Source organism: Lygodium microphyllum, chromosome 19 (assembly GCF_053477565.2).
Source record: "Lygodium microphyllum isolate KBCC chromosome 19, Lygodium_microphyllum_v1.1.10, whole genome shotgun sequence".
Lineage (NCBI taxonomy): Eukaryota > Viridiplantae > Streptophyta > Polypodiopsida > Schizaeales > Lygodiaceae > Lygodium > Lygodium microphyllum.
In genome coordinates this window covers 4,014,518-4,041,539 of record NC_141153.1, presented here as the reverse complement: position 1 = coordinate 4,041,539, position 27,022 = coordinate 4,014,518, and the positions used below count along the sequence as shown (strand labels likewise).

The window sequence follows — 27,022 nt, the reverse complement described above, 5'->3', positions numbered from 1 at the left end:
AGCTAAGAGTACCAATCAGCACTAGCACAAAGCTCTGGCTTGCAATCAGGTGCCTCGGGCCCACCAAATCAAGGGATTGAATGGTATCCCAGCAATGGAACCATGAAACCAGCCTTCCTCCTCGGATAGGGTGATAAATCCCTGATTACAACTTAATTACAGCAGCAAACAATAAATGCAAATCTGAAAATACAAATTTACCTACTGATCTTGGACAACGCACACCCTATTGGCCCCAAAATTGGCGCCCCTTTCACTATTTCTTTAGCTTTATTGAAGAAAAAGTTGATTTACAATGGGATTCTCCCAATCCCTTTCGGTACTTCAACTCCCCTTGCTGTCCAAGGTGACCAACAAGTTTTCAATGTATTTTGCCCCTTGATACGAGCACTCAATTGGCCTTCACCCACTTCATAGACAATGGAAATGCCCCAAATTCAATGGTTGGCTAGTCCTCCACCTGAATTCAGCTGAAATTCACCTTCATCCTTGTTGAATCCAAGTCTTGGAGCTTCCAATTTCTGGCACGCTTCCCAAGGTTGTTGCTAAACCCTAATTTCTGCTATAAGTTAGGGTTTACAATAGAGAAATTTGCAATTTCTCAACCTCCAAGGGTCCAAATGCTGAGATCTTCAGAGCAAGGCTGTGAAATGGCTAGGAGATGAGAGGGAAAGCTATAAAGAGAGAAAATTTAGAGTTTTGTAGTGAAGAATGACTGAAAATCAGTCAACTGCAGCTGCTGCCCTGCCATAACAGCATGTAGATGCAAAGAGCTGAAGAAAATAAGTCATTTATTGTTGCTGCCAGGCCTCAACAGCTTGTAGATGTTGTCTCTTACTGTTGATTGGTCTTCTTTTGCCCTTGGCTGCCTCAGAAGGTCCTCCAATGGCTGCAAATCAGACCAGCAGCCTTCCCTCCCTCTCTCTTGCAAACTGAATTTATAGAAATGCTTCTTTTCAGCATCTCAAGACGTTTTTTACTCTTGCATTGGCATTTTTGACAAGTGACAACCTTTCCAAATGGTTTTTCCAACATTTTTTATAATTAAATATTAATTTTCAATCTTTAAATATTAAAAATTGATCCAATAATTATTTCCGTGCCCTGAAAAATAATCTGACTGACCAATAATTAAATTGGCTAGGCAACTTCCATTCCCGAATGTCTCTGCGCCATCTTTGACCATAAGATTGGCGTTAGATACTATTAATTACCACTTCTCTAGTGTCACCAACTAACACTTATGGCCAAATGGATAACCTAGGCCAATAATTGGCACCAGATACCACCAAGTACCTATGCAGCATAACTTATAGAAACTTTGCCTTTGACATCCCGTGATTTCTTCGAGTCCCGAGCTCGTAAATTTACTCTAACCCTTGTTGCACCTCACATGTGCATTATTTACTTAATCATGTGATTAAAAATTAATCCACATGTTAAGTGAGGTTTCAAAAATACATGTTCTCATAACAGAGAGAGTACAATCAAACACAACACAGACTGCTCAAAGTACAAGTTCACACACAATGTCAAAAGCAATTGATCAGTAAACGATCGCAAAATCTGAGATAATCAAGGTGAAAATAGTCGGAAAACAATCAAAGGTAAAAAACACTATCGTCCAGCTTGCACAAGCATTAAATGCTGAAAATGCATCTGTACCACGTCGAAATGCAAACGAGCAAAGCAATAAATTCTGTCATGAGAGCATGTATGTTTGAAACCTGACTTAACACGTGGATTAACTTTTAATCAAATGATTAAGTAAATGTTGCACATGTGAGATGCAACTAGGGTTAGAGTAAATTTATGAGCCCGAGACCCAAGGAAATCACAAGATATCAATGACAAAAGTTGTTATAAGTTATCTGTTTGACAATAATTTCAATCAGAGATCTAGATTCTAGCAAACACAAACAGTCCTTTCAAATATATATCAAATGATGCAATGACAATCACCCCGTCATGCAATTCACAGCTTTACATAGCCAAGGTAGACCTTATCCTAATGTAACCTTACATTCTAATAAGGATTCTCCTCCCCATAAAGAAGTGTTGAGTACATCTCTTATAACATGTTAAGCAAGACATGAATTTCCCATTTGGGCTATCCTACCCCACATAAGCAAAATTCCTTAAAGAAATATATTGTGCCAATAACTCAACGAGATGACCTATAGGACTCTTAAATAGACAATCAGTTTCTATAACCATCTCTAGTCAACTCTTAACCTTGTCGCATTTGACCATAACTATATCGAATGCGCATGAAGACATATGTACAATAACCTTTGGCAATTAATTCGAACATGATTCTATGACTTATAATCTCAATTAATCTAGCTGCAAATCGTAGCGATTAATTGTTTATGCTTGTACTAATATGTTTTCTAGATGAGTTATCAATTTGTGTAAGATACTTGGGTGGTATCTAGTGCCAGTTGTTGGCCTAGCTCATCCATTTGGCCATAAGTGTCAGTTGGCGACACTAAAGAAAAAGTGTTTAATGGTACCAAATGCCAATCTGATGACCAAAGATGGTGCAGACGGAAATAATTATTGGATCAATTTTGAATATTTAAAGATTGAAAATTAATATTTAATTATAAAAAATGTTGGATAAACCATTTGGAAAGGCTGTCACTTGTCAAAAATGCCCATGCAAGAGTAAAAAACGTCTTAAGATGCTGAAAAGAAGCATTTCTATAAATTTAGTTTGCAAGAGAGAGGGAGGGAAGGCTGCTGGTCTGATTTGCAGCCATTGGAGGACCTTCTAAGGTAGCCAAGGGCAAAAGAAGACCAATCAACAATAAGAGACAACATCTACAAGCTGTTGAGGCCTGGCAGCAACAGTAAATGACTTATTTTCTTCAGCTCTTTGCATCTACATGCTGTTATGGCAGGGCAGCAGCTGCACTTGACTGATTTTCAGTCATTCTTCGTGACAAAACTCCGAATTTTCTCTATTTACAGCTTTCCCTCTCATCTCCCAGCCATTTCACAACCTTGCTCCGAAGGTGTTAGCATTTGGACCCTTGGAGGTTGACGAATAGCAAATTTCTCTATTGTAAACCCTAACTTAGAGCAAAAATTAGGGTTTAGCAACAGCCTTGGGAAGCATGCCAGAAATTGGAAGCTCCAAGACTTCAATTTTTCAGGGCTAAAGGTGAATTTCAGCTAAATTCAAGTGGAAGACTAGCCAGCAATTGAATTTGGGGCATTTCCATCATCTATGAAGTGGGTAAAGGCCAATTGAACGCCCGAATCAAGGAGCAAATCAGATTGAAGACTAGCTGGTCACTTTGGACAGCAAGGGGAGTTTGGATTGCGATGGGGATTGAGAGATTCCCATTGTAAATCAACTTTTTCTTCAATAGAGCTAAAGAAATACTGAAAGGGGCGCCAATTTTGAGGCCAATCGGGTGTGCATTGTCCAAGATCAATAGGTAAATTTGTATTTTCAGATTTGCATTAATTGTTTGCTGCTGGAATTAAGTTGTAATCAGGGATTTACCACCCATCCACGGAAGGAAGGCTGGTTACAAATGCAATCTTCAGCAATGCAAAAACTCAAAAATGTAGGCAGCTGAGACTAACGCAGGTAATAGAAGCTGATTGTCCACACCAAAAAACAGCACCTAGAGCCTGAACATGGACGTCTGATACCATATCAGAGGTGGGCATAATAATGGAAGCCCAGAAGACTATTGTAACAAATTGCGCAACACAAGAGAGAAAAGAGAAGAACGCTGAGAAGGGAAAGCTCAAAGATATGCTCAAGAAATGGAATCCATATACCAAACACGAGACAAACATAAACAATAGTGAGTCACTAGCTACGTGGGCACTATTGCTGGCTGCCTCTCTCCAACAAGACGCGCACTGGGGAACTACAAGTAATGAATGATCTAACTAAAGAGGAGGGATCCCTATAAATAGGCAATAAATAATGCTAATAATGCACTAGGTCGGCCAGCAATAAATGCCGTTCAAGCAGCCATAAGTGTCATAAATCACATGAATAATGAATAGAAAAAATGTGTAAAATAAACTCCTATGCCCAGCCATAAATATGCATGTCCATAATCACTCATGAGCTAACAAAACTACTAATAGAAGCATACATGTAGTACACTATTTGCATTTATGCACAAACATTTCTTATAATTTGTAATCCACACCATTAAGCGGATGGGAGTAACAATCAATCTATTTTTCATAAATTGCCCTATTGGAAAAGGGTTACTCCATTGCTTTGGAGTCTTTTGCACGATCTAGTTCTATCAACATTATGCATCACTGGCCTTGCCTTGATCAATCATCTCTGCACTGTTACACCATCATTTTCTTGAATTATAAATTTGGCTTCACAAAGCATATCATAAATACAACAATCATGTGAAGGACCAATCCGAGGTGTTGTGTCAAAAATGGTGCTGGAGTCCCAAGTATCCAAGAAATTATCTCTCCTCCTCATCTCTAAAAACCACCCTACAGCCTCCCCATCTCCCTCAAAGCATATGGATGATCTCTTTCTAAACCCTTAAAAAAGTCTTTGCAATGGAAACGTCTTGGAGATCGACAGCATGACTCCACCTCGCAATACTAATATACCAATCAATAACACTAGCAATCGTCTACCATCTATGACAATGCCCCTTGCTCAAATGGTGACCAATGATGAGAAAAGAGAGACTCCCTTGCAAACCCTTATATCCACATGCTCAGCCTTTATGTGTGACCCAAGCTACGGCCCTTGAAATCACAACCATGATCTTTATTGTGCCTTGAAAGATCATTCTAAGGGCTCTTCTCAATACCCTCTAGGCTCAAGGACAATCACATTCGGAATATCTGCATATCTGCTCTGTCTCGGCACAACTTCCACATGCCACTAAGACCCTACAAAATCCAACCATGTATCAACTGCTAAGATCTTGAGTCCTTATAGCCATAGGAAGATGGATATCTTCCTTGGCCTAAAGCTTTCATCTAGCCTACTTCAAAAGTCTAATAGAACATTTTCTAAGATACCCTACATGTGCCAATGGAAAGGGTTTATTGGTTATAATTTGATCCTACTCATCTCGATCCTTCTCCCCAATCTAATAGTGTAGGGGCGCCATCCTAGACTAGTTGTGCCTATTTATAGGCCACTCTCTCATTCATTCCTCACGACTAATTCATTCAGTCCGTCACCTTTTCTCTCCAGCATCTCCACTACCCTCACACCCCTTCAGGAGGACATTGCAGTTTGTGGTTCGTGGCTGTCTTTATCATCTTCCTTGTGCTACGACACCCTTGTTCCCTTGTATCGCATTCACTCCATGATTCAAAACTTAATCATTCCATTCATCAGAGTTTCTTCTCTCTTCTCTTCTGTTCTCCATGTTTGCCGAGTTCACTCCCTGTTCCTCCCCACAAACCCTACTGTCTCTCTGGTACGTCATCTTTTGACCCAAGTTATCACCAACAATACTTCCAAATGTGAGAGAATGGGATGATTGCTTCAGGAGGAATTCTCCTCTATAGTGTGGACACCATGTGCCACGTATTGCCTTGGCCTTCTCATGAAGAACATAGACCATTTGGAGCGGGTGAAAATTTTGTGACGGATGCAAATGCAATTGTCGATTTCTTTACAAAAAGTGTAAAATTGCTTGCTATTTTTTGCATGCATAGTAATGTGGAATTTAAAAAGCCATCAAAAACTCACTGTGTTATCACATGGTTACTCCTTGAGCAACTCTATGACATGCAAAGCAATTTGCAAAAGTGTATAAACTCGAAGGAATTCAAAGCATGGATCTACAAGAAGCCCGTAATAGCAAGCATAGAGGAGAACAAAGCCATTCAACGACTTTGCCTAATACAATCAAATTGGGCAAAGATACAAGCCATGGTGATTGTGAAAATGTATGAAGAGACCTATCCACGACCTAGCAACTCTCTTGCATCCAACTTACAAGAGCCTCTCTTCTCATGGACCAAGAGCTAGCCTCAAATAGGGATGCTCATCTCTCGAAGGCTTTGCATGAGGCTATGCATGGTCAATATTTCCACAGCTAATCAACTATAGAGACCAAAGGGAAAAGGCCTTTGCTAGCACTGTGTGCTGGAGAAGGGCCTCTTTGGTCAAGCCACTAAATTGATCTGAGTCGTTTGGGTATCAGCTACCAAACGTGCAAAAGGTGACTTTAAGAGTGTTGGCTCATGTAAGTCAAATTTAAATCTTATCATTAAATTACTAGTAAAGGTTTTACTTTTCTTAAAAATTTTCAATTTTAATGAGTTGATGTCATTTTTGTTAACTTAAATAGGATTATTCATATAGTATATCTCAGAGAAATTAATTAGTCTATTCTCTTATATACACCAAAATCCAAAACAAACTTAATACCAAGTAGTTAGAATGACTTATCTATTGTCATTCTAACTTACATATGCTTAAAGATATGCATGAGATACCAATGACACGGCAAGTATTTTTCAGCTTGAGTCTGTATTTATTTTAAAATTAAAATTCATGAATGTAAATTCTTAAGTCATCTTAAAATTTACATATCTCAACTTCAATTTTTAAGTGAATGTAGATGAGTTCAAGCTAACAAGGGCCACACCTCAAAGTGTGAATAGAGAGAAAAACGAAGAGCAAGATGCCATCTTCAAAGACCTCTATGTGAAGCTGGAGAAGATTAACCATCAAGTGTCACATACTCGTAGGGAAAGGCCAGCCACTCCTTGAGGCATTGCAGTTGGTAGCAACACATAGGTAGAAATCAAAACCTGAGCCTTGACATTTGTATTTCTTGATTTTCTATACAGGAGTCTTAGATATGATACTTGTCACTTGGGGCTTACCCAAGACTCTTTTTTGATCTATTGTACATGTCTTCAAACTTATAAATGAAATTGGAATATACATTTTATCTCGTTAATGAAATTGCAGTATATATTTTATCTCAATCACTTGTTACTAGGCGCTCCGCGCCTAGACTCGCCCCGGCGCTTCGTGCCGGGGCAGGCGCGATTTTTGCGGGCGAGGGCGGGTGCTGGACGCGTGGCACCCACCCCCGCGTTCTCTTTTTTTTCTTGTGGGGGAGGTGGGGGACTGCCACGTGGCACCCGCCCCCAACCTCTCGTTAACTAATAGTATAGATATTCATAAATTATTGTTGAAACTTGAAACTTGACTCTCATGTGCATTTGTGATTTTTAAAGGTTAAAACCAAGACTCTCATGTTATAACAAGTAATATTTACTAGACTTTATCTTAATTTTCTATGTATTTTTTAATGATTGTAGGAAACACCAAATTTTACCCGACATTTTTGTGTACATTCGGTACCGTACTAAGTCCACCAACTAGATGGATCGAACAAATCATACCTAACTACCCTAAGCTACGTCTAGGTGTATGATCCCCAAGTCCTCTAAATCTAGGCAATATAATGGCATCCCAAGCCACCTTCACTCTAGTTGAGCCCATCTACTCTTGATGAGGCACTTCATGTGTCCAATGCATGCCTAGAGAATGCCCAACACAAAGTTATATACCATATGGTTAAGAGAAGCACCTAGTTAGCAACAATCTCTTCCTAATAGTGAAAGCATGGCAAAGCTCCAATACAAGGGCTTCTATCTGATGCTCAAAAGAAGAGATACCAACTACTGCTCTCGAGTAATGTCAATCCCATATTGTATCCAAGCCATTTCTCTATTTTTCCTGTAAGGAACCCAACTGACGACCAAGCATGGTCGCCTTCCAACTGCCTAGTGCCACATACCCAAAATTCATAAGATATATATCGATTGATTAAGCCACTAGATGCTCTACAAATTATCTACATTGCCACTACAAAGGCCCTAAAGTTCCTCTCATCCTCATCTAAATAAATTGCTATATCATCTGCAAAATTCACATCAACAACTCTTCAAACTAAGGGATGGGCAGCATGATGCCTCCTATACCACTAGATCACCCTATCAAGAAAGAGCTCCTGGCTTCTACTACAAAGAGAAATAAGAGGAGGCTAGAAGGCAATCTATGGATCATAGCAACAAAGAAATGTGTTTCTTTGAGTTTGAAACTTATGAGATGTTTCTTAGAGTTACAAACGTTTCTGACAGTAAAAAACATGGGTTTTCTTTTTGGAGGGGGGATCCAAAAACATGGGTTCTTTGTCAAAAACTATTAGGCAATGTTAACATGATCATGATAATGAGTAATGACTCATAAGAGGACTCAAGATTTTGAATGATAGATTTAACTTTTTGGGATTTCACTTAGTTATGGGGCTCTATCAATCTAGTATCTATTCTTGTCTGGAGAGTTGATTATTATAAAACTTTAGTCCCATTTATGGGTCATTTATAATATATTATGATTTATTCTGGATTTTGACATTTTGTCAGATTGTTTTGAACTAAGAATCATGATGTAGCAACTTGACTCAATCCATATTGTACATGAGCTATTTAACTTGTTTATTTCAATTTTCTTTGTGTGATATGTATGAATCATAATGTTTGAGGTCTGAACCATAGTATAGCTTGTCTAAAGACTAACTTTGACATAAATCAATAATGGATCATGGATATGTAACGTATTATTCTCAATTGACTCTCATGTATACAGTATTATCATTGAACCTCAATTGGCCTTTCTTTGGTTAAGAGAGAGTTCCATAGAGGTTTAAAACCCCTTTCCCTAGTTAAAACTGATTAAAAAACCCTATAAAAAACCTGTGTTTCTTATCTTACCCCCTCTTAAAAGAAACTTACGAAACACATTTCTAACATTTCGCTTTTAAACATTTCTGACATTTCTGGCTGCTATTCTGTGGATACTAAATATTTATCCTCAGACCCCATTGAAAAGACCTGGGCATCCATTCAGGAATAGAGGGCAGCAATTCCCATGACCCACTGTTCCGGAAATCCCACCCTCAGCATGTTGCCCTCCAAAAACTCACAATCCATGCAGTCATGTGTTCTCAAAGTTGACAGGAGCACAATGGCGTCCTGGTTCATAGAACAAGCAAGAGCAGTGGACTCCCAAAATGTCTATGTTGTCTAAGTTGCGAGGTGGGGTGGATAATATGTGGCATATTATCCATACTTATGTGAAACAGGGAAATGAACAAGGCAATAATTTGGAGTTCCGGGCCCCAGCAAGTTTCCAGTAATCATAGGGAATGAGAACAGAAACAGTAATGGAAATGAAACCTATGAAACAGCTGAAAAGTGAAGTTTGGAAAGTTTCTGGGTATGGCTTCAGCACTCGCTGAGATTTTGCCCATCCATCAGTTTAGCCTTTGAAAGTTGCATAGTCTTTAAAGCATTGGTCACCTACCATTTGGCATTGTCAAATCAACTATTGTACCAAATGCCATCAGTCTAACATCATCTGGCATTGTATGGCTGCACTATGATGCAAAAAAATATATTTTCCTGGCAGAGTATTGCACATACATCAAAATCAGGCACCACCTCAAACATGGGCACCTTGCTTTTGGGTCCTTGAGATTAATAAAAACGGACAGAATAGTGGAAAACAGGGATCGAGCCCTTGTAGTATGATCGCATGCCAATATCTTTTTCCTATTTCATTAAGTCCAACTATGTGCAACCCTACGATCACACATAACGTACATGTTTGCCTCAGTCATGATTTTCACTGTATTTTTCCAATGCATTTTCTAATTTTGACACAAAAACATCGCTTTTGCAGGTTCCAAGGACAAACCTGGCCATTATTTTGGTACAAATCCTCAAAGTCTTTAGATGTGTTGGCAGAAGAACTACTATTACTGATATCCAACCTCTGTTGGCTTCCCTGGTGCAAATACAATTTCTCGTGTCAGACATTTTTTTAAACTTCTTTTACAAAGAAAAGGAAGAGCTTTTTAAATTGTCAAAATGAAGCTGAGTCTTAAGGTGCAGGCATCCTGATCTATGCCATATGGCCTACGATAGCACTCAATAGCAAAGGTGTACCTGCTATGCAATTACCAGTAGTATCTTGACTTCTATATAGCACACAACAGCAAACTATGACACAGATGTCAGTGCAATGAATCATATAGCAAACAATGGCATAAATGCTCTTGCCTGCTATGTAGCAAAGAACAACAGTTCCTAGTTTTGCAAGATTCCTTGGCATAATGCACGCAGACTCAACACCTTACAGGAAGTCAGTAGCATACTGTTCAGACTGTGATATTGACCAATCAAGTCAGTAAGACTGTATCCAGGTTTAGGACTCTTTATCTGGACCTACCTCTGTAGGTTCAGTGCCACCTGACATGTAGTAAAGCAAACGCTCTTCAATGGAAAGGTCTGCTAGACCCCATGCACTCTTCCCCTTCCCTACAGTATCATGGGATTTGCAATATTCAATCCATGAAGTCACACAGCAGGAAATGTAACTATTCTGAATCACAATGAAGCCATAAATCTGAAAAGGGAAAGGAGAACTCTCACCCAATGTCACAAGACCTAAAGCTAGACCAGCTGCAAGAGCATACCCCTCTCTTTCCAAGACATTATCGCTTCCTGGCTTCCGCCCAATTTCACCCTGAATCAAAAGCAACTAAGATAAATGAAGAAAACAACTTTACAATAAGGTGCTTAAAGGAGCCTCCAATAATGTACAATTTCTCTGTTCTTACATGAAGATAACTGTTTAAGACATCATTGCACCAAAACTTCAGTCAACACTTTACATACACAAATCCAACAGTAGTTAGCAATATTGCAGGAGGTTCAGGAAATTATTTGGAATCTACACACAGTGCCAACAGACCAAAATCAATAAAGCAAAAACCCTCAGAATGAGACTAATAAATGAAAAAAGACACTATGGAATCTAAAGAAATGTGCTGCATAACACTTGAAACGGACATAGCATTCATTGTTGTGGAGTCCCTTTTCATGTTACTCACAATCATATACTTCTACTGCCAATGTCAAAAGCAAAAGCCAGTTTTACATTGCCAGATATAAATCTTCACAGACTAATTAGGTATAACAAAATGGAGCTATACATATTTATCACACAGCGACCTTTGACTATAGCAACACGTTATGGGGATCCACTCTGTTTGGAGAAAAAAACAACAGACAATAGGGAGTCAGAAAACTGTACCGATATATACAGGAGAAGCATCCTGACTTCATGAACTTTCAAATTAGCAACAGTAGAAAAACGATCCAGATAAAAGGACAGGATAAGATATGTTCCTGAAACTGAGGGACATACAGGGTGTTGATATGGAACTTACTAACAGTATCTCTGTTGTAAGACGATGAGCAGAACACTGGTAAAGCAACCCGACAGCCATCAATGCTGCAGACTACACAAAAGTGGAAAGGTCAAACACCACTAAATCAAATTGCTCTGTCACAGAATTTGCTCTTATACAAATAGGAAAATTTACTAGCCCATAACAACCCCATCCCTCCAGCAACCTTCCCCCAGGAGGAAAAACCACAATTATAGAAGAACATTAAAAAACAGAAACAAAAGTTTCTATCTTTTCCAGTAGGGCATTAGCATATAGGAAATTGCATAATAAGAGACTCATAAGTATGCTTCTGGTTATCAAACATGTATCAAATAAATTCACTCCAAGTATAGGATACCATCATATGTGACTGACCGTACATATTTCCCTTGGACAATTCTCCTTTTGTACACCATCATAAAGAAGTAACAATCATATCATTGACTGTTTCTCTTGCACTGACAAACTCTTTTAAGCCATACAGGCTTTTCTGTATCACTGTTCAATACATACAAGGCTACATAACTATACCGTAGTTCGGCCAAGAAGTATAAAGAAGCACTCATAAGGAATACTGAGTTCAATCCAATCCTTTAATGGTGATACTATCTATCAGAGAGGTGTTGGTGCATCCCCAACTACATACTCAACAATCACTAAGTTGGAGACTTTCCCAATAGTCCATAAATCCCAAAAGCGAATCCAAGCTAAAAAGGTGGCATGGGGATTCAATCTGGATAGAAGTGCACCAAAAAACAAAAAAATTCTGCCAAAGCTGAAATGTAGAAGTGAAGCCTGAGAGAGTCAAACACTTTCCTTAAAAAATCCCAGGAATAAGGGCAAGACCAGAACATATGCAGAGAGGAATCTTGGGAAGCTCCACATCTGGGATGAGTAGCACGAGCAATCTTACGTGTCGCAAGCAATGAGCCACAGGTAAGGATAGTAGACATGCCCTTCTGCAAATGTAATGCATGGCAAACATCAGCATGAATGTACCTGGCAAACCTGAGATTCACCCCCAGCTAAATGCCTTATTCTGAAAATCAGCACAAGATTCAAGTCACGGATTCCATATCCATAGGATCTGGTACACAACCTCCATCAGATTGGAAACGAAAGCACAACGGATCTTGAGAAGATATGGATAGCATTAAAAACCTCCCAGATCAGATATGACTGACAAATGGCAAATAACCAAAGATGGTAAACATATGGCAAATCTAGAAAAACCTCTTTGCACGCAGCATCACTACAATAGGACTATAGATGCCTTAACATGTTCATGCTAATATCATGACCAACATGAGCAACTTAACTTTCCACATGTAAGATATGAGGACCCTACAACAACGAGACAGACATAACAGCATATCATATCAAAAAAAAAAGATTAGTAGACCTTGCCCGTCTAAAGAACCCTCTGCAATGACTGCGAATCCTGAAAAATATGGGAATATGATGCAAATGGTCAATATTGTTCATTCAATGAGAACATACACCACTTGAGGACAGGGATGGCTGATGCATTCAACACTGTATACGGTGGAGTTGATGATAATAATGAAGATAACGACCATTTCATTCCCACTTCCCGTCTCCAGCTCTAACTGCACAGTTTTCACACGTTTCTCATAGATCGATGACCACTTCTTAGGACCCCAAAGGAGTTGGAATCTAAGAACAAGTCTATGTTCAACACTAAGCTGTCCCTGACCTCGGTCATTTTAATGGCACCATTACACATGCCTCTCCTGGTTCCCCGCCCAACACACCTTAAAAGAACCACAGTAAATAGCACAGGGAAAAAATCAACCACACCAGCTATGACTGTCTGTTCATTATGTATTCTTGTTACCTGCATTAAGGTGGGCAACTCTAATTCCGGGAAGGAGGGAGGATGGCGGGCAGGTATATGAAGATACAATATCTGCAAAATTGTAAGTGCAATCAACACACACACAGTTTAAAATGCTAAAACAAACACAAATCGATGCTAGACTAAAACAAATACTTCTTAATTGCATAAGATATTAGCATTTCAAATCTTTGTATGATCAAATACTTCCAAAGAAAGAAGTTCACAGGACTAATGTTGCATTCAACATTTCTGGTTCCTGTTTCTTAAATGTTACCCACAAGACTAAAACAGGAAAAAGACACAAACCTACTAAAATAAGCAGCAGTATTTGGCAGCGGTTCAGACAAAAAAAAAAAATCATTATGGAAAAAGACTTCAAGTCATATCTAAAGAACCTTGGAAATTGCTGGATCCATTGTTCCTCGATGGGCTGCTGCCATTCCAAGCAGTATGCCTACAGTTGTTGCTTCATGCTCCTGGAATGGATGAAGACAGTGAGCATGTCCATATCAAAAACCACATCTAGTAATTTCAAACTTATCAGCACTAACCTGAGAGAGGTAGCAGTATACATCTGTTGCTGCAAGAACACGAAGATGGCCATGAAGCCCAAGAGACATCAACACTCCTGCATGTGCATAACTTGGCTCTTCTGGTTTGTTATAAGCAATCCAGGTCCGTGTGATTTTGTCCTGAAGTCAGTTCAATAGAGTACTTGAGATAGGTGAAACAAAGTTTTTCTTTTTAACTCAGAGATCTTCTTCACTGGCAGTTTGGTATCATGACCAGGCATTCTACCCAAGGATGATTTGGTCTCTTGGCATATGGCAGTCTCTTCAGTTCCTCTGCTGCCCATTTGATTTAATTGTGACTTTTCCAATTATTAATACAATTACCCTCTGTGTGTGTGTGTGTGTGTGTGTGTGTGTGTGTGTGTGTGTGTGTGTGTGTGTTCTACCTATCTTTGAGTGTGCTTGGTTGGCCAGCAGGCCCTTTGTAATATTTCCATTCATTAATTCAAACTTCACGAAGTCCTCTATGGCTCCCCTTGCCTCGAGACTGCCCTCTACCACCTATATGTGACTACTCCTATGATGAATGAGATTGCCCCTAATTTTACTCATAACGGTCACCACCATGACCCCTACCTCTACTTGCACTAGAGTAGAGTGCCTGTTCTAAACTATTTTTGCTTTGTGATGAGAAAGCAGCAAAACCCAAGTTTTTCTCTTCTAATACCAATATAGATATTAGATCTACAAAATCAAAATTGGAATCTCCTGTATTGATGGAAGTTTGGAACTGCTTGTACTCCTTGCCCAAATCATCCAAACATACAACCACTATATCGTCATCAACAACCTACACTTTAATAGATCCAACAGCTTCAACAATGCTCTTAATCTTCAATGCATAGTCACTGATAGACAAATTGCCACGCTTAACATTGTTTAACTCAGACTTCAATTGTAATTTTCAAGCTTTGGTATCTGTACCAAACAACTTAAAATGGTACAACATTTGGTCAAGAAGCGGTCATGATTTAGTTGGATACGGAAAAGGCTTCTAATCATATTAATTGATCCTTTCTTCCCCACCAATTGATCAATCAAGTTAGGTTGCACATGTAGTGCTCAATAGCAGAGCGTCTACAAAAATCCCTCTCACAGCACTACTCAAGTGTCTTTCCTCCTAGAGCTACAGAGGCACCGCACAGCACTACTACAAGACGAGGCCAACTCACCCAAAGGGACCTACATAGAGAGCAATGACTGACTTTTTCCACAGACCACATCCTATTGACACTACTAGCCAAGACAAAGCCATCCCACCTAACACCTTACATTCTATGACATGGAGTCACATTGGATAGAGCCATTTCATTTAGTCGAGCACAATGACCCTGTCTACCAAGACCATGTCCAAGGAGACTGCACCGCAACTAGATCAAAGCCATTATCACGAGACACCAAAGACACCACCAAGCATATCAATGGACTAGTTAGAGACTGCACCATAGTTGACATCATGTGCAGATCTTGAGATCAGCTACAGCCTAAAGTCTCCACCACAATTTTTGTACATGTTTCTATCAGATTTAGGTTTCCTTCTCTTTTCTTTTCTACCAATGGGACAACACTAGACATGGTTCACAACCCTAGCATAGTCCCATCATATAGTTATTCTCACCATTGTTTCATAGGCTACTTGCTTATGTTAATGTTATCTTAGGAGTTGCTTCCATTGCATCCCCACTAGTCTTCTGACCATCTTTGCAGATTATGGCTACATCCAAATTTGTAATGTAGCTCAACTGAAAGTGAATTTCCACTGATGACCCCACATGGGCTAATCTCTTGCAGATTTGTCCATCTTCACTTTGAACTAGTCTCTTCCAGGCTAGTTCTTCAACACACTTGTCCATATACACTTTCACAAGTCTCTTCCAGACTTGTCAATCTACAGTGCCATCAGTCTCTTCCCGACTTATACTGGACCTTAACTGTCCAGTCTTGACCCACTAGACATTCCTGTCCGTTTCACATACTGGCCATGCAACTCAGGCGTTTAGATTTCAAGAGGGATCCTTCCAAAAAGAAAAACCAAATAAAGTATGTAATAAAGAAATCAACAAAAAGGTAATAGTTGTCACAGTCTTGTGACACACTTCTTCAAAGTGGCATTGACGGAGGTGTCGGCTTACATAGTGATCACAAAGACATTGCATGCACAAATTCTAGAGATAGCATAGAGGAGATGGGCATGGATGCATAAGCCCATTCATGATTTTGCAGCTTCGGTACATACGGCCTACAAGTTGTCAATGCTCATGGATGATAAGAGACCTCCATTCAAACGAGCTTGCATATTTAGCTCGTGTGCTTTCCATGAATGACCATGATATACTGTTAAAGAAGCTTGGGTGGTACCCTAATCAAAGAGAGCATGTAGCATTTGCTTCTCCTGCTTCTTGGAGGAGAGTCACTTGTGAAGCCTCTCTTTTGGTGGTAGATTTTCGAATACACTCTCGAGACTCTTTAGCCCTTGGCCATAAGAGTCCTCGCCCAAGATTGCTCTTCGAGTGCATATGAGAGAAACTACGAGTGCCTATTCTCTCATACACACAAAGATTCACAATTGACTTAGCACAACGACAATTAGAGCATCAAGTCTACTACCATACTAACTTATGCATGATGAGGGCCATGCTTAGCATGGATAATCCAAAGCAAGTAAACACTTAACCATAAGCATGACTATTGTGTTGCCCTTTGCATTACCTCATGCATTGGCATTATGTTCTTCCAAACATGTATCTATGCATATCTATCCCTTTTAGGTCACAAAGTGGTCAACTTTGGACCCACCATATTTGCAGTAGCTCACATGGTAGACCCCTTGGGCAGTTTCTACGATAGCTCTACACACATACCCCCCCGTACTTACATTTTTCATCAACACCCACAAGTGGTCCAAATAGATTGTCTACTGTGTGGTGTGTTGGATCTAACCATCTATTCTATTTTCCTTCACGGCACAGATACCTAAAAGAATTCCATCAATGTATCCCAAAAAAAGGTTCAAAGCAATTCCATTTGCCTTTGCAAGTCCCAATATGCCACTAGACAGCCAACAAGAACCCTTTGTTCCATGCCTTAGCCTCTCTAGGATGACCCTTTGGCCTCCCTTGGAAACATAACCATCGCATCTGCAATCTCAATAGGCCAATGGATAGCCAACAAACACCCTTTGTGCAACGCCCTAGTTGCTTTGGGGTGGGACACCTTGGAATGCTCATGGAATTGAGCTATGTTTATAGTCTCTTCTTGGTTCCATTTTGGGGCCTAAAAGGGGGTGTTCATTAAATTTACCTCTTTAAATTAGTCCCAAAACATGTAAATTACCAAGCCTTCATTAAAAAGGAACGTGTTCCTCGAGAGTGTCCATGTCCCATAAGCCAAACTCTAATTTGGTAGGATCCGCTCATCAAAAAATAGATAGGCTCCCCGCCACTCAGTCTATCCTTGTTTTGGAGATTATTGAAACTTGTCCTCTGCTGTCTATACCCCTTCTGGCCAAAATCTCAGTTTGAGGTTGCTGTTCACCAGCTGACGCCTATATCCACACTAGCTCTTACTGCCAGCAACTCATTTCAAGCCTGCTGGCATCCCTCACAAGCTGTGTTTTGTTGCCGCTGACCTGTTCCAGCCTACATTTGTCATTCTGCAGCAACAAAACACAGGCTGGAGCAGGTCATCATCACTGCCTGGGTTTACTATCCAGCACTGCCATACATCCTACCACATCATCAAAACTGCTGCCCTTTGCTGCAGCAGTTGTCACCTGCATCATTATGACTATTTTTATCCTACTGCCTGGTCTTGTGAGCTGTCCAGCTTCATACGGCACTAATCTAGACTCTCCAAATCTGCATTTGCTGCTGCCATACACATTTTGAGGCTGTTTGCTATGTTTTAGGATCCATACATAGTACAACACACTATCCAACTCACTATCTTTGCCCCAATCCTAGAGAAACCGCAGTTCAATGTTTTATATTGACCTTGCATAGCATCTTTAGTGCATGAGCATTGCATTTATAATATTTCTTTACATAATAGAATCCTTTTTGAGACAAGGCAATAGACCTCACCCTCTAAGGAAGAGTGAGACAAGGCATCAAAGACAACAAATTGCTACGCAGAGGAGGAGGCTCTGCAAGTAACAAAGAGAGCAAACTCGCATTTGGCTAGAGCCAACTAGAGATGCCCACAGCAACAAAGACGAGTTGAGGGACAATGGAGAGTAGTTAGAGATCTTGGACCCACAACCCAACAAGAGCCACTTCAACCAACTACGACTTTTGCATACATCTCTCACACCCCCCAAAAAACCATAGATGGCACTATTAGCAAGATTGTCAGCTCATATGTGAGTCTATGCATGCCCGTCAAGGCTAGGCACATTGTCCTTATTTTAGGCACGCAACATTATTGTTGTGATTTATTAGTGGCATTTTAGGCATTTTATGCCAGTCGACCAGCATTTATTGCTAGCCGACCAAATGTTGTATTTGGCATATCTATTGCCTATTCATAGTAGGGCTACTCCTCCTCATTCATCAGGTGGATTTCCCATTGGAGAGAGGAGCCGGTGCAAGTGCCCACATAGCCAATGACTCATTGTTGTACGCGACTATCTCATATGTGGTATCCATTTCCCAACACATCTTTGAGTTCTCTTCTTTTGCAATGTTCTTATGTTTTCTTTCACTTCTCTCTTGTGTTTAGCAATTTATTTCAACGCTTGTCTATGCTTCCATTGCTACACCACTTCTGACATGGTATCAAATTGCAAGATCTAGGTTCCTGCTACTAGTATTTTCTGATGATTACACATCTTTCCTCCTTTTGCTGATCAAGAGACCTCTTGCTAGTTGATTTCAGACTGTGTGTGGTCAGCTACTACCTGCATTTTCAGTCCGGCAACCTGCATTTTCAGCTTGCACCATTGTTTCAGCCTGCAATCGTCAATTTGCTAGTTTGTCAAGGTGCAACATGTTTACATGGCCAAGGATATGCACTTGCCTCCAAACGAACGTGTTCCCCAACAAACACATTGTAAGTTATAAGTTGAATAACGTATATAATTCTTTTCCATTTATGCAAGTTCTAACAAACGGTTCGTCATTGTAGATATCTTTCCGTCAACAAGTATTGAATGGCAACCTGTGGAAAGCCTAAGTGGGACTTTCCATGCCATTCATAAGGTATTGGCAAACATTATTTATGCCGATCAAGCATTTGTTGCTCATTCAATTTTCGTTTTTCCTTTTCTGCCCCTAACCATGGCTAGGCAGCCATTCTACAAGCCATTTTTGCAGTTTTTGGCAATTTTTGAGTTGATTTTCCTGATTTTGCGATAGTCCCCTTCATTTCTGATCAGATTTTTTGTTACACTACATCTAAACTCTTATTTTGTGATGTCTTTGCTATCGGTTTGGTTGTATTCTCTCTCCATCCCTTCACTCCTCCATCTTCTCTTCTTATCCTCTCCCTATGGCTCCTCCATACACTTCTACAAACGATAAGTTACATGGACTTGACTATCTCACATGGAGTGCTGTCATGAAAGCCTAGTTTGTGCAGAAACGGTTATCATACATTGTTTGTGGAGCTTTTCTCCGTCCTCAACATCCTTTTCCCCTTCCTGAAGATTTTCATGAGGACAACCATGAGGAAACTGTTCTTACATGGGATTCGAATAATACACGTGCCTATTTTGGTTTGCTTCCATGTATTTCTAAAGAAGCTTTACCAACAATTACCTCCTACACATCTCCCGAAGTCAGGTCAAAGCTTCAAATGTTGTACGAGACACCTTCCACCATGCGTGCAATGACCCTCTATGGACAGCTTCAGCAGATAAACTGAGTCTAAGGACACCATTCAATCATTTTTGCTCCATATTACATAGGTATAGGACAAGCTTCGACACATGCAATCTGCCCCTCTAGAGGCACATCTTGTGGAAACGGTACTCAACAAGCTCCCCTTGGAGTTGGATGGAGGGGCAAATGCTTTGAGGACACAAACATCATCTATACCAGTGAGCTTCACCCATATATCCTCAATGTTGCTTGAGCATGAGGCCTCGTTGCGTTTACAAGGGAGGCTTCCCTCTCATTATGGTGGTTCCAATGAGACCTTTACACTTTCGGAGAAAGGCAACAAGATGAAGAAGTCAAAAGCCCAATGTTATCACTATGGTAAGAAGGGTCACTTGCGAAAGGACTACAAGGAGTTAGCAACCTCACAAAAAAGGAGAAGAAGAAAAAGCGAGATGTGAATGAGTCATCCTCTTCCTCAAACTCCAACTCCGATCCTCCAACCAAGGAGAAGTCCACAGCAAGACAAGGATCTACTTTCTCAAATCGAGGAAAGGGCTTGGTAGCCCTTTCCTCTACTACTTTCTAGTCTAGGTGATGCAACCATCCCTCACGACACTAGTGCCAGAGAGGGAGTATGAAAGAGTGGTAAGATGGGGCAACCAAGCCTCATCTATATAAGTATACAGGTGCAAAGGTTCTAGAGACGAACGTCCTTGACACATCGATTGAAGTCTAGCAAGTTCAAACCTTGGAGCTAGGATTGACATCTAGATTTATGATGGGTTGGTATTTCACAAAGAGCAAGCTTGGCTCCTAGACTTCAGCTCACATGAGGGGACACTTTGGCCATCTAGCCAAAGGCAGAGAACCCATGGTCATGTATATTCAAAGGCACTTTTGACAAGATAGACTTGTATGCTACTGTGAGACATTGATGACAGACACAAAGACATGCTATGGTTCTTCTCCATTTTTAGGAGCTAGTACCATCAACATCAACATCAAGTTCTCTCCGAGGCACCTTGGTGGTATCTTGATCACCCACTGCCTGGATATCCATTGTTCTACTCTAGTGGTTCTACGTTGTATGGACTGTAATGAGTCATTATCATTGTATCATTCTATTTTATCAGATCACCCATGACCTAAGAGAGGGTGTTAGTAAGATTGTCAGCTCGTGTGAATCTGTACATGCTTGTCAAGGTTGGGCACATTGTCCTTATTTTAGGCACTATTGTTGTGATTTATTAGTGGTATTTTAGGCATTTTATGCCAATTGGCCAACATTAAATTTTGGCTAACCGGCTGTTGTATTTGGCATATTTATTGTCTATTTAGAGTGAGGCTCCTCCTCCTCCTGATTCATCATCATCATTCATCAGGTTATAGATAGACTTTCCGTTTGGAGCCAATGTCAGTGCCCACACAACCAAAGACTCACTATTGTATTGTCACAACTCTATAGAAACAGAATTTGTATCCTTTTTCATTAATTTGTCTTTATAATGATTTATTAAATTTGTTTCCTTTGCACTAATTAGATATAAAGAAAAGTGCATTGGAGCTGGCCACTGATGAGTGGTCACAGGTTATGGTGGACCCACACAGTGGGTTAGAGAAAAGATAGTTCACACTTCCACCTATATGGCCGTTTGGGCGCCTGTGATCAGAACTCACGCATATCAGGGTTAGACTCGCACACAGAAAGGATTGATGCCTTGAAGTGTGGGCTAGATCCGCCAAAACAGACAGTTACAATCAACAAGATGGCATGATCATGAAATGCTTGTACAATGTGCATGTGTGGGCTGAAAGCTTGAAATGCACATTTCTTTGCATAGGAAAGTCACATGAAGATTCTGATACCATGTTTGCGATGTACACGGAAAAAGCTTTCATATGACACCCATATTGGGGGGGTCCCTAAATTTTAGGAGCCTCGAATAAGCCTAAAAATGCTAGTCCTAAAAAATAGAGATGTCATTCTAAAAATAGTAAATTTTGTACTCTGACTGTGCTTACTAAATTTGGTTGTTTCTATTCTTGACAGTATTCAACTCAAAAAGGAAGGCCATAGAGAAGAGACAAGTGTCAAGACACTTGTCACACAAGTTTCCAAGTGTCCCACCACTTGTCACATCTCATGACATGTGGCTGGACACTTGTCTTGTGCTACTCCATTTTCCCCTTTTGTACTAGCTCTTCCCTCTCCTGTAAATAAGAGCTCATGTACAGCACCCACAGATAGCCAGAAACTGGCCCCATCCATCCCCATCATCATCCCCTACTTCTCCATTATCAAATTCCTCCATATTCCCTCTTCTATCACTGCTGTTTTACAGGACAGCAAGCCTGTAAATTCATTAAAGCACCTCCTTCTCAAGCTCTTTCTTCCATTTTAGCAGCAAGAAGCAAGCCCTATCCATGTACTGCTGATCAACGATGAAGAAAGGCTGATTTCCCATCTTTCTTCTCTCATACTGAAAAGAAATCAGTTCTTATCATTGCATAATAGATAATGCATGTATGTTTGTACATCTTTGCATGATCTTGTGAGAGTGAGAATTACTTCTCCTCACTCTCAGGTTGATTGTAACTGAGCTCTTCCCTAAGGGATTTGGGTTGAGCAGAAATACATTCCTTCGGGGGGGGGGAGGGGGAGGGGAGGGGTTTTGCCCATCTTCAACCCTCAATCTTGTCTCCATTACTTTTACATTTTCATGGCTGTAATTTTGTGAGTAATTTTCATTTTCAGCTTTAAGTGTTCATTCTCTTTTATATTAAATCTCGAAAACAAGCGAATATCATAATTGTTAAGCATACTATCTTGTTCGGGGCGTTTACATGTATGCAACTACCTCCGGTATGGTATATGGATTCCATTTGAGTTCCCTTCTTTTGCAATGATCTTTTGTTTCCTTTCTCTTCTATCTTGTGTTTAGCAATTTATTTTAGCACTTGTCTATGCTTTCGTTGCTACACCACTTCTAATAACCACATCCACGTCCCCCAAAGCCAAATGTGAAATAGCTAGCAACCCCCCGGGGGGAATACAAAGACAACAAAACCGCTATCCTAGATATCAAACAACCCTTACCAAGAGCCCTCCATAAGCTAGAGATACCACATCACTATAATGCTTCAAAGATCACTAAGCGCACACTTGATGTACCTTTAACTCCTATTTCTACAAGCAATACAACTCAAACTCCAACAACAATATCATAGCTCCTTGCCACTCAACACACAAGAGGAGGGATACCTCAAGAATATATACTCCAAGAGTAGAGGATGGATGTTTCAGATGACTCATTAGACTTAAGGACCTTCCTCCTTTGCATAGTTGCATTCGTACTATGTACTATGTACAAACTAGTTCGTTTTGTACGCTTCGTACCATACCGTACTATACGTACTTGTACCAATTCATACCAAAAAACAAGCTATTTTTTACCTATGAAGACTAGACCACACAATATCTTCCAACTCCCAAGCATAATTTCAAGCCTCTCACTCTCTCTCCTAATATCCAAGATGAGTATGCAATTCCAAGTGCCTCTCTCTCTCTCTCTCTCTCTCTCTCTCTCTCTCTCTCTCTCTCTCTCTCTCTCTCTCTCTCTCTCTCTCTCTCTCTCTCTCTCTCTCTCTCTCTCTCGTAAAAGGTAATTGAATTAATTATGAAAAAAAGGTACAGGTTTACATGGTTACAAGATACACGATGGCTCTGCCATCGCGTGTAATCTCTCTCTCTCTCTCTCTCTCTCTCTCTCTCTCTCTCTCTCTCTCTCTCTCTCTCTCTCTCTCTCTCTCTTTTGTAGAATCCCAGTACAAAGCCACAAAAAAGTTACACAGGTCATGGCAAAGACCCAGAGGAAATTGCCATATGCCAGGGAAGTAAGTCCTCCCGAGGGAGCAAGTCCGAGTGCCGAATGAGATCTATCTGCCAATGCAAGAGACCTTTAAGCCGGGCAATGTGTCTCAGTACATTACAGACGGAATCAAAAAGAAAGGCATTCCGAGTGGTCCAATTGTGCCAGCATCCCCAGTATCTCAAAAAGTGGAATAAGATCTTCATATGCAACTGTGGCGGTGTGCGGTATTTTGGGCGTGCAAAAACCCAATCGAAAGGGGTTAGTGAAAACCCCACCACCGCATGCCAAATCTGTGACAAGAGCGACCAGATATTCTTAGCGAGCGGGCAAGAAATAAATCAATATCGGGGCGATTCCACAGTAGTGGTGCAGAAGAAACAATTGTCGTTCGAGATTCGACGCTTAGAAAGGGCCAAGGCAAGAGGAACACCACCAATCATCACCCGCCAAAGAGAGACCTTACATTTGAAAGGTGTCTTATTCAACCAGCCCTCCATCACAGTTGCCTTCCACCATGACTGAGATTTCCGTAATCCCCAGACAGTATTAGCTTTAACCCCCAGCCATTGATGATCCTTAATCAGAAGATGATACACCTGATTAGCAGTGGCCTTTTCCAGACTCAACCGGCCAACAAGGTCCCAGTCCTGCCAAGGACAATCCACAATAGGGGCAGGAAAGGGTTGCCTGCTCTGAAGCACTAACAAGAGCTGTTCCCATAAATCACGGTATCCATGCGGGATTCTGAAAAGTCTCCTGGCAGTACGAAACGATGTGAAGGCATTACGACTGGCAATGGTGGCATCCGCAACTGAAGTCACACCCAACTAGGCCATGCGGTTCAATTTTGGTCTGAGCTCATGTTTGTCTTCCCATGAAAGTAATCTCGAAACTGCCAACAATTCCAATTGAAAGGAGTTAGTATGCAAGCGGTCCTCCGCTAGATGCCAACGCGCCTTTTGAAGCACCACTTTCCAGGAGTCGACCAAATGCAGTAACAGAGAGGAGGACGAAAACCGAGAGTCTGCATTAAGGACATGCCACCAGGAGCCCCGAAGTTGTGTATTACCATGCCGAAGCCCGTTGTCCTCAAGAAAATAACGGGCTATAATGGCCCACGGGTGATGATCCCCACACATGGCGCGAAAAAGAGACCAACGAAGTGCCAGCATATGAGTTTCGGCGTCCAAAATAGCTCCACCACCCAAGCATTTGGGAGTACATGCATGTGACCACGAATTCCACGGAATACCTACGTGCGATGAATCCTTCTTCCATAACATGAAACGAATGGGGCGAGTGAGAGCCTTCAAAGTAGTAGGAGACCACGGCAACAATGGCAAGAAATATGTGAGCATTGGCAGCATAATTGTCTGAGCCACTTTGAGGCGGACATGGAAGGGCCACGCTTGCGACTTCCAATACATAAACTTAGCTGCCAGATTCTGTGAAATCCACTCCAGGAGTTGCTTTGGCCAAACATCAACACCCAACGGATACCCAAGATGCCTGACAATGGAGCCACGGGGAACAACCTGACCCTACCAGCCCAATGACTGTAAATCAAACTCCGTGCAACTGAGAAGGGCGGATTTGAAGGCATTGACACGAAGACCAAAAGCATGACCAAAGAGCGTCCAAACATCTAATGCCTTGCGAATGTTGTCCTTGTCCGCACGCAAAATCATAAAGCTATCATCAGCCAAAGATTGGCTAATGAAGTGCTGTCCCAGAGGAAGAGACAATCCGGCCAAAGGGCAACCCTATCTCACCGAGCGTGCAAGGACAGATGGCTCTGTAACACCACCATTGAGCATAACACACGAAGAAGCCGCAGCACTAATGGTGTAGATCAATCGGGACATCCGAGTACCAAAACCCATAGCAGACATAAGTTCTGCAATGAAGAACGAGTCTAAATAGTCAAAAGCCTTTTCCAAATCCAATTGAATCAATACCACTTTCCGACTAGAGTGCCTTGCATAGTCAATAGCCATTTGCACGTTTAAGATATTATGCAAAATGTTGCGGCCCTTAATGAAACCATATTGAAGAGGATGCACAATAGCTGGAAGGTGCTTATGGAGCCGATTTGGAAAAGATTTTATACATCGAACCCATCAAAGAAATTGGTCTCCAATGTTGCAACATTGACGGCAAAGGAACCTTCGGAAGCAGTTTGATAAGGCCTTCTTTCCATGAGGAAGGCATGACCCCTGTTTCCCACACTTGCTGAAACATAGCCGCAATGGCTTCACCAGTTGGATAGCCGAGCTCTCAAAGAATTCATTGGTGAGACCATCCCAACCAAGACTTTTATCCTTAGGCAGGTGTAACGAAACATCCATAACCTCCTCCAAACAAATATCTGCCTCCAAAGTAGCTTGCATATCAAGTGGAACCTGATGGCGGACCAGATCATAGAAGAACGAGCGTGCATGCGTAACCTGGTCAGAAGGCGACGAAGAAGAACCAAGAAGATCCAGAAAATCATTCCTGCACATATTGACAATGGTCTGCGGATCAGTGACCATTCGACCTTTTGAATCCTGGAGTCTAGTCATATTTTCTCGAGCAGGAGAAACATGCAAGGCACGAAAGAACTTATGAGTCTGACAAGCACTATCTTGCAAATTGTCAGTCAAGTTGTGCAGTTTGGTCTACTGATAAGATTTCAACTGAAATTCTTTAATAACATCAATCAAACACCTCACCAGTGGCAGCAGAAATTCATCATCTGGGATAGCCGCCAGCAGCAAACGAACCAAGGCCAGTATGTCCTCTGCTGCGCGGCGACGCCGCCAACAAATAGAGGCATGATGGATCCCATACTGCCGAGCAACCCGCTGCACATTAGAAAGCAATCGTTCAAAGGAAGACGAGCCCTCAGAGGCGAAGTCCAATAAAAGCCTCTCAATCAATTGCTGCATATAGCCCTGAAAGATTGGATGCTTCAAATAAGACGAGTTGAAACGTAAAGTGAGTCTATCCACCAACTGCATAAAAGGTGCAATGGGTTGTGCAAGTATCTCAAGCTGGAGAGGAAAATGGTTCGACAAGGCATATTGCTGCAAGAGTTTCATTTCCAGCATCTTAGGAAGAAAATCATCATCCTGCATGATATACATTCGGTCCAACCGCGACCATGCAGTTGCATATTGTGCGGAACGAAAAGTAAACCCTGTAGAAGAAGGGTGGAGCCAAGACCATAGATCTTGCTTAAGTACCTCAAGAGCAAAGGCATTTCACACCCGACTTTCCGGAGCATCCATCACCGAATGCCCTGAAGTGGACTGAGAAGAGTCAACACACATATTGAAATCCCCCATCAAAAAACCCCTTCTGCCAAGTGACATGGAGCTCTGCAAAGTCTTCCAAAGATCCCGTCCGGATGAAAGTTCATTCGAAGCATAGAGGCCCAGCAACCATAAGATCTCCCCTTCAAATAAAACTTTGATTACCACAAAACGGCCTTGAACATCATTTTTAATAAGAACAGGCTGGTATTTCTCATGGACAATCATAAGCACGCCAGAATAGTGCATAGCTTGTGTCCCTGCATAAAACAAGCGAAACCCATGGCAATCCACAACTTTTCCTGCTTCAC

The 27,022-nt window shown here is 41.1% G+C and overlaps 1 protein-coding gene across 3 annotated transcripts in view; it reads right to left on the bottom strand.

Moving 5' to 3' along the window:
- The window catches only part of EMB2771 (E3 ubiquitin ligase), a 185,362-nt gene that overhangs the window by 91,254 nt on the left and 67,086 nt on the right, over positions 1–27,022 (bottom strand). For all 3 annotated transcript variants that reach the window (XM_087700997.1, XM_087700995.1, XM_087700996.1), the window contains 7 exons: positions 13,704–13,844; positions 13,548–13,628; positions 13,150–13,221; positions 11,289–11,360; positions 10,489–10,582; positions 10,286–10,374; positions 9,752–9,841 (listed from right to left, as the gene is read on the bottom strand). In XM_087700997.1, the coding sequence (XP_087557123.1) occupies positions 9,752–9,841; positions 10,286–10,374; positions 10,489–10,582; positions 11,289–11,360; positions 13,150–13,221; positions 13,548–13,628; positions 13,704–13,844 (639 nt within the window). The remainder of the gene's footprint in view (positions 1–9,751; positions 9,842–10,285; positions 10,375–10,488; positions 10,583–11,288; positions 11,361–13,149; positions 13,222–13,547; positions 13,629–13,703; positions 13,845–27,022) is intronic.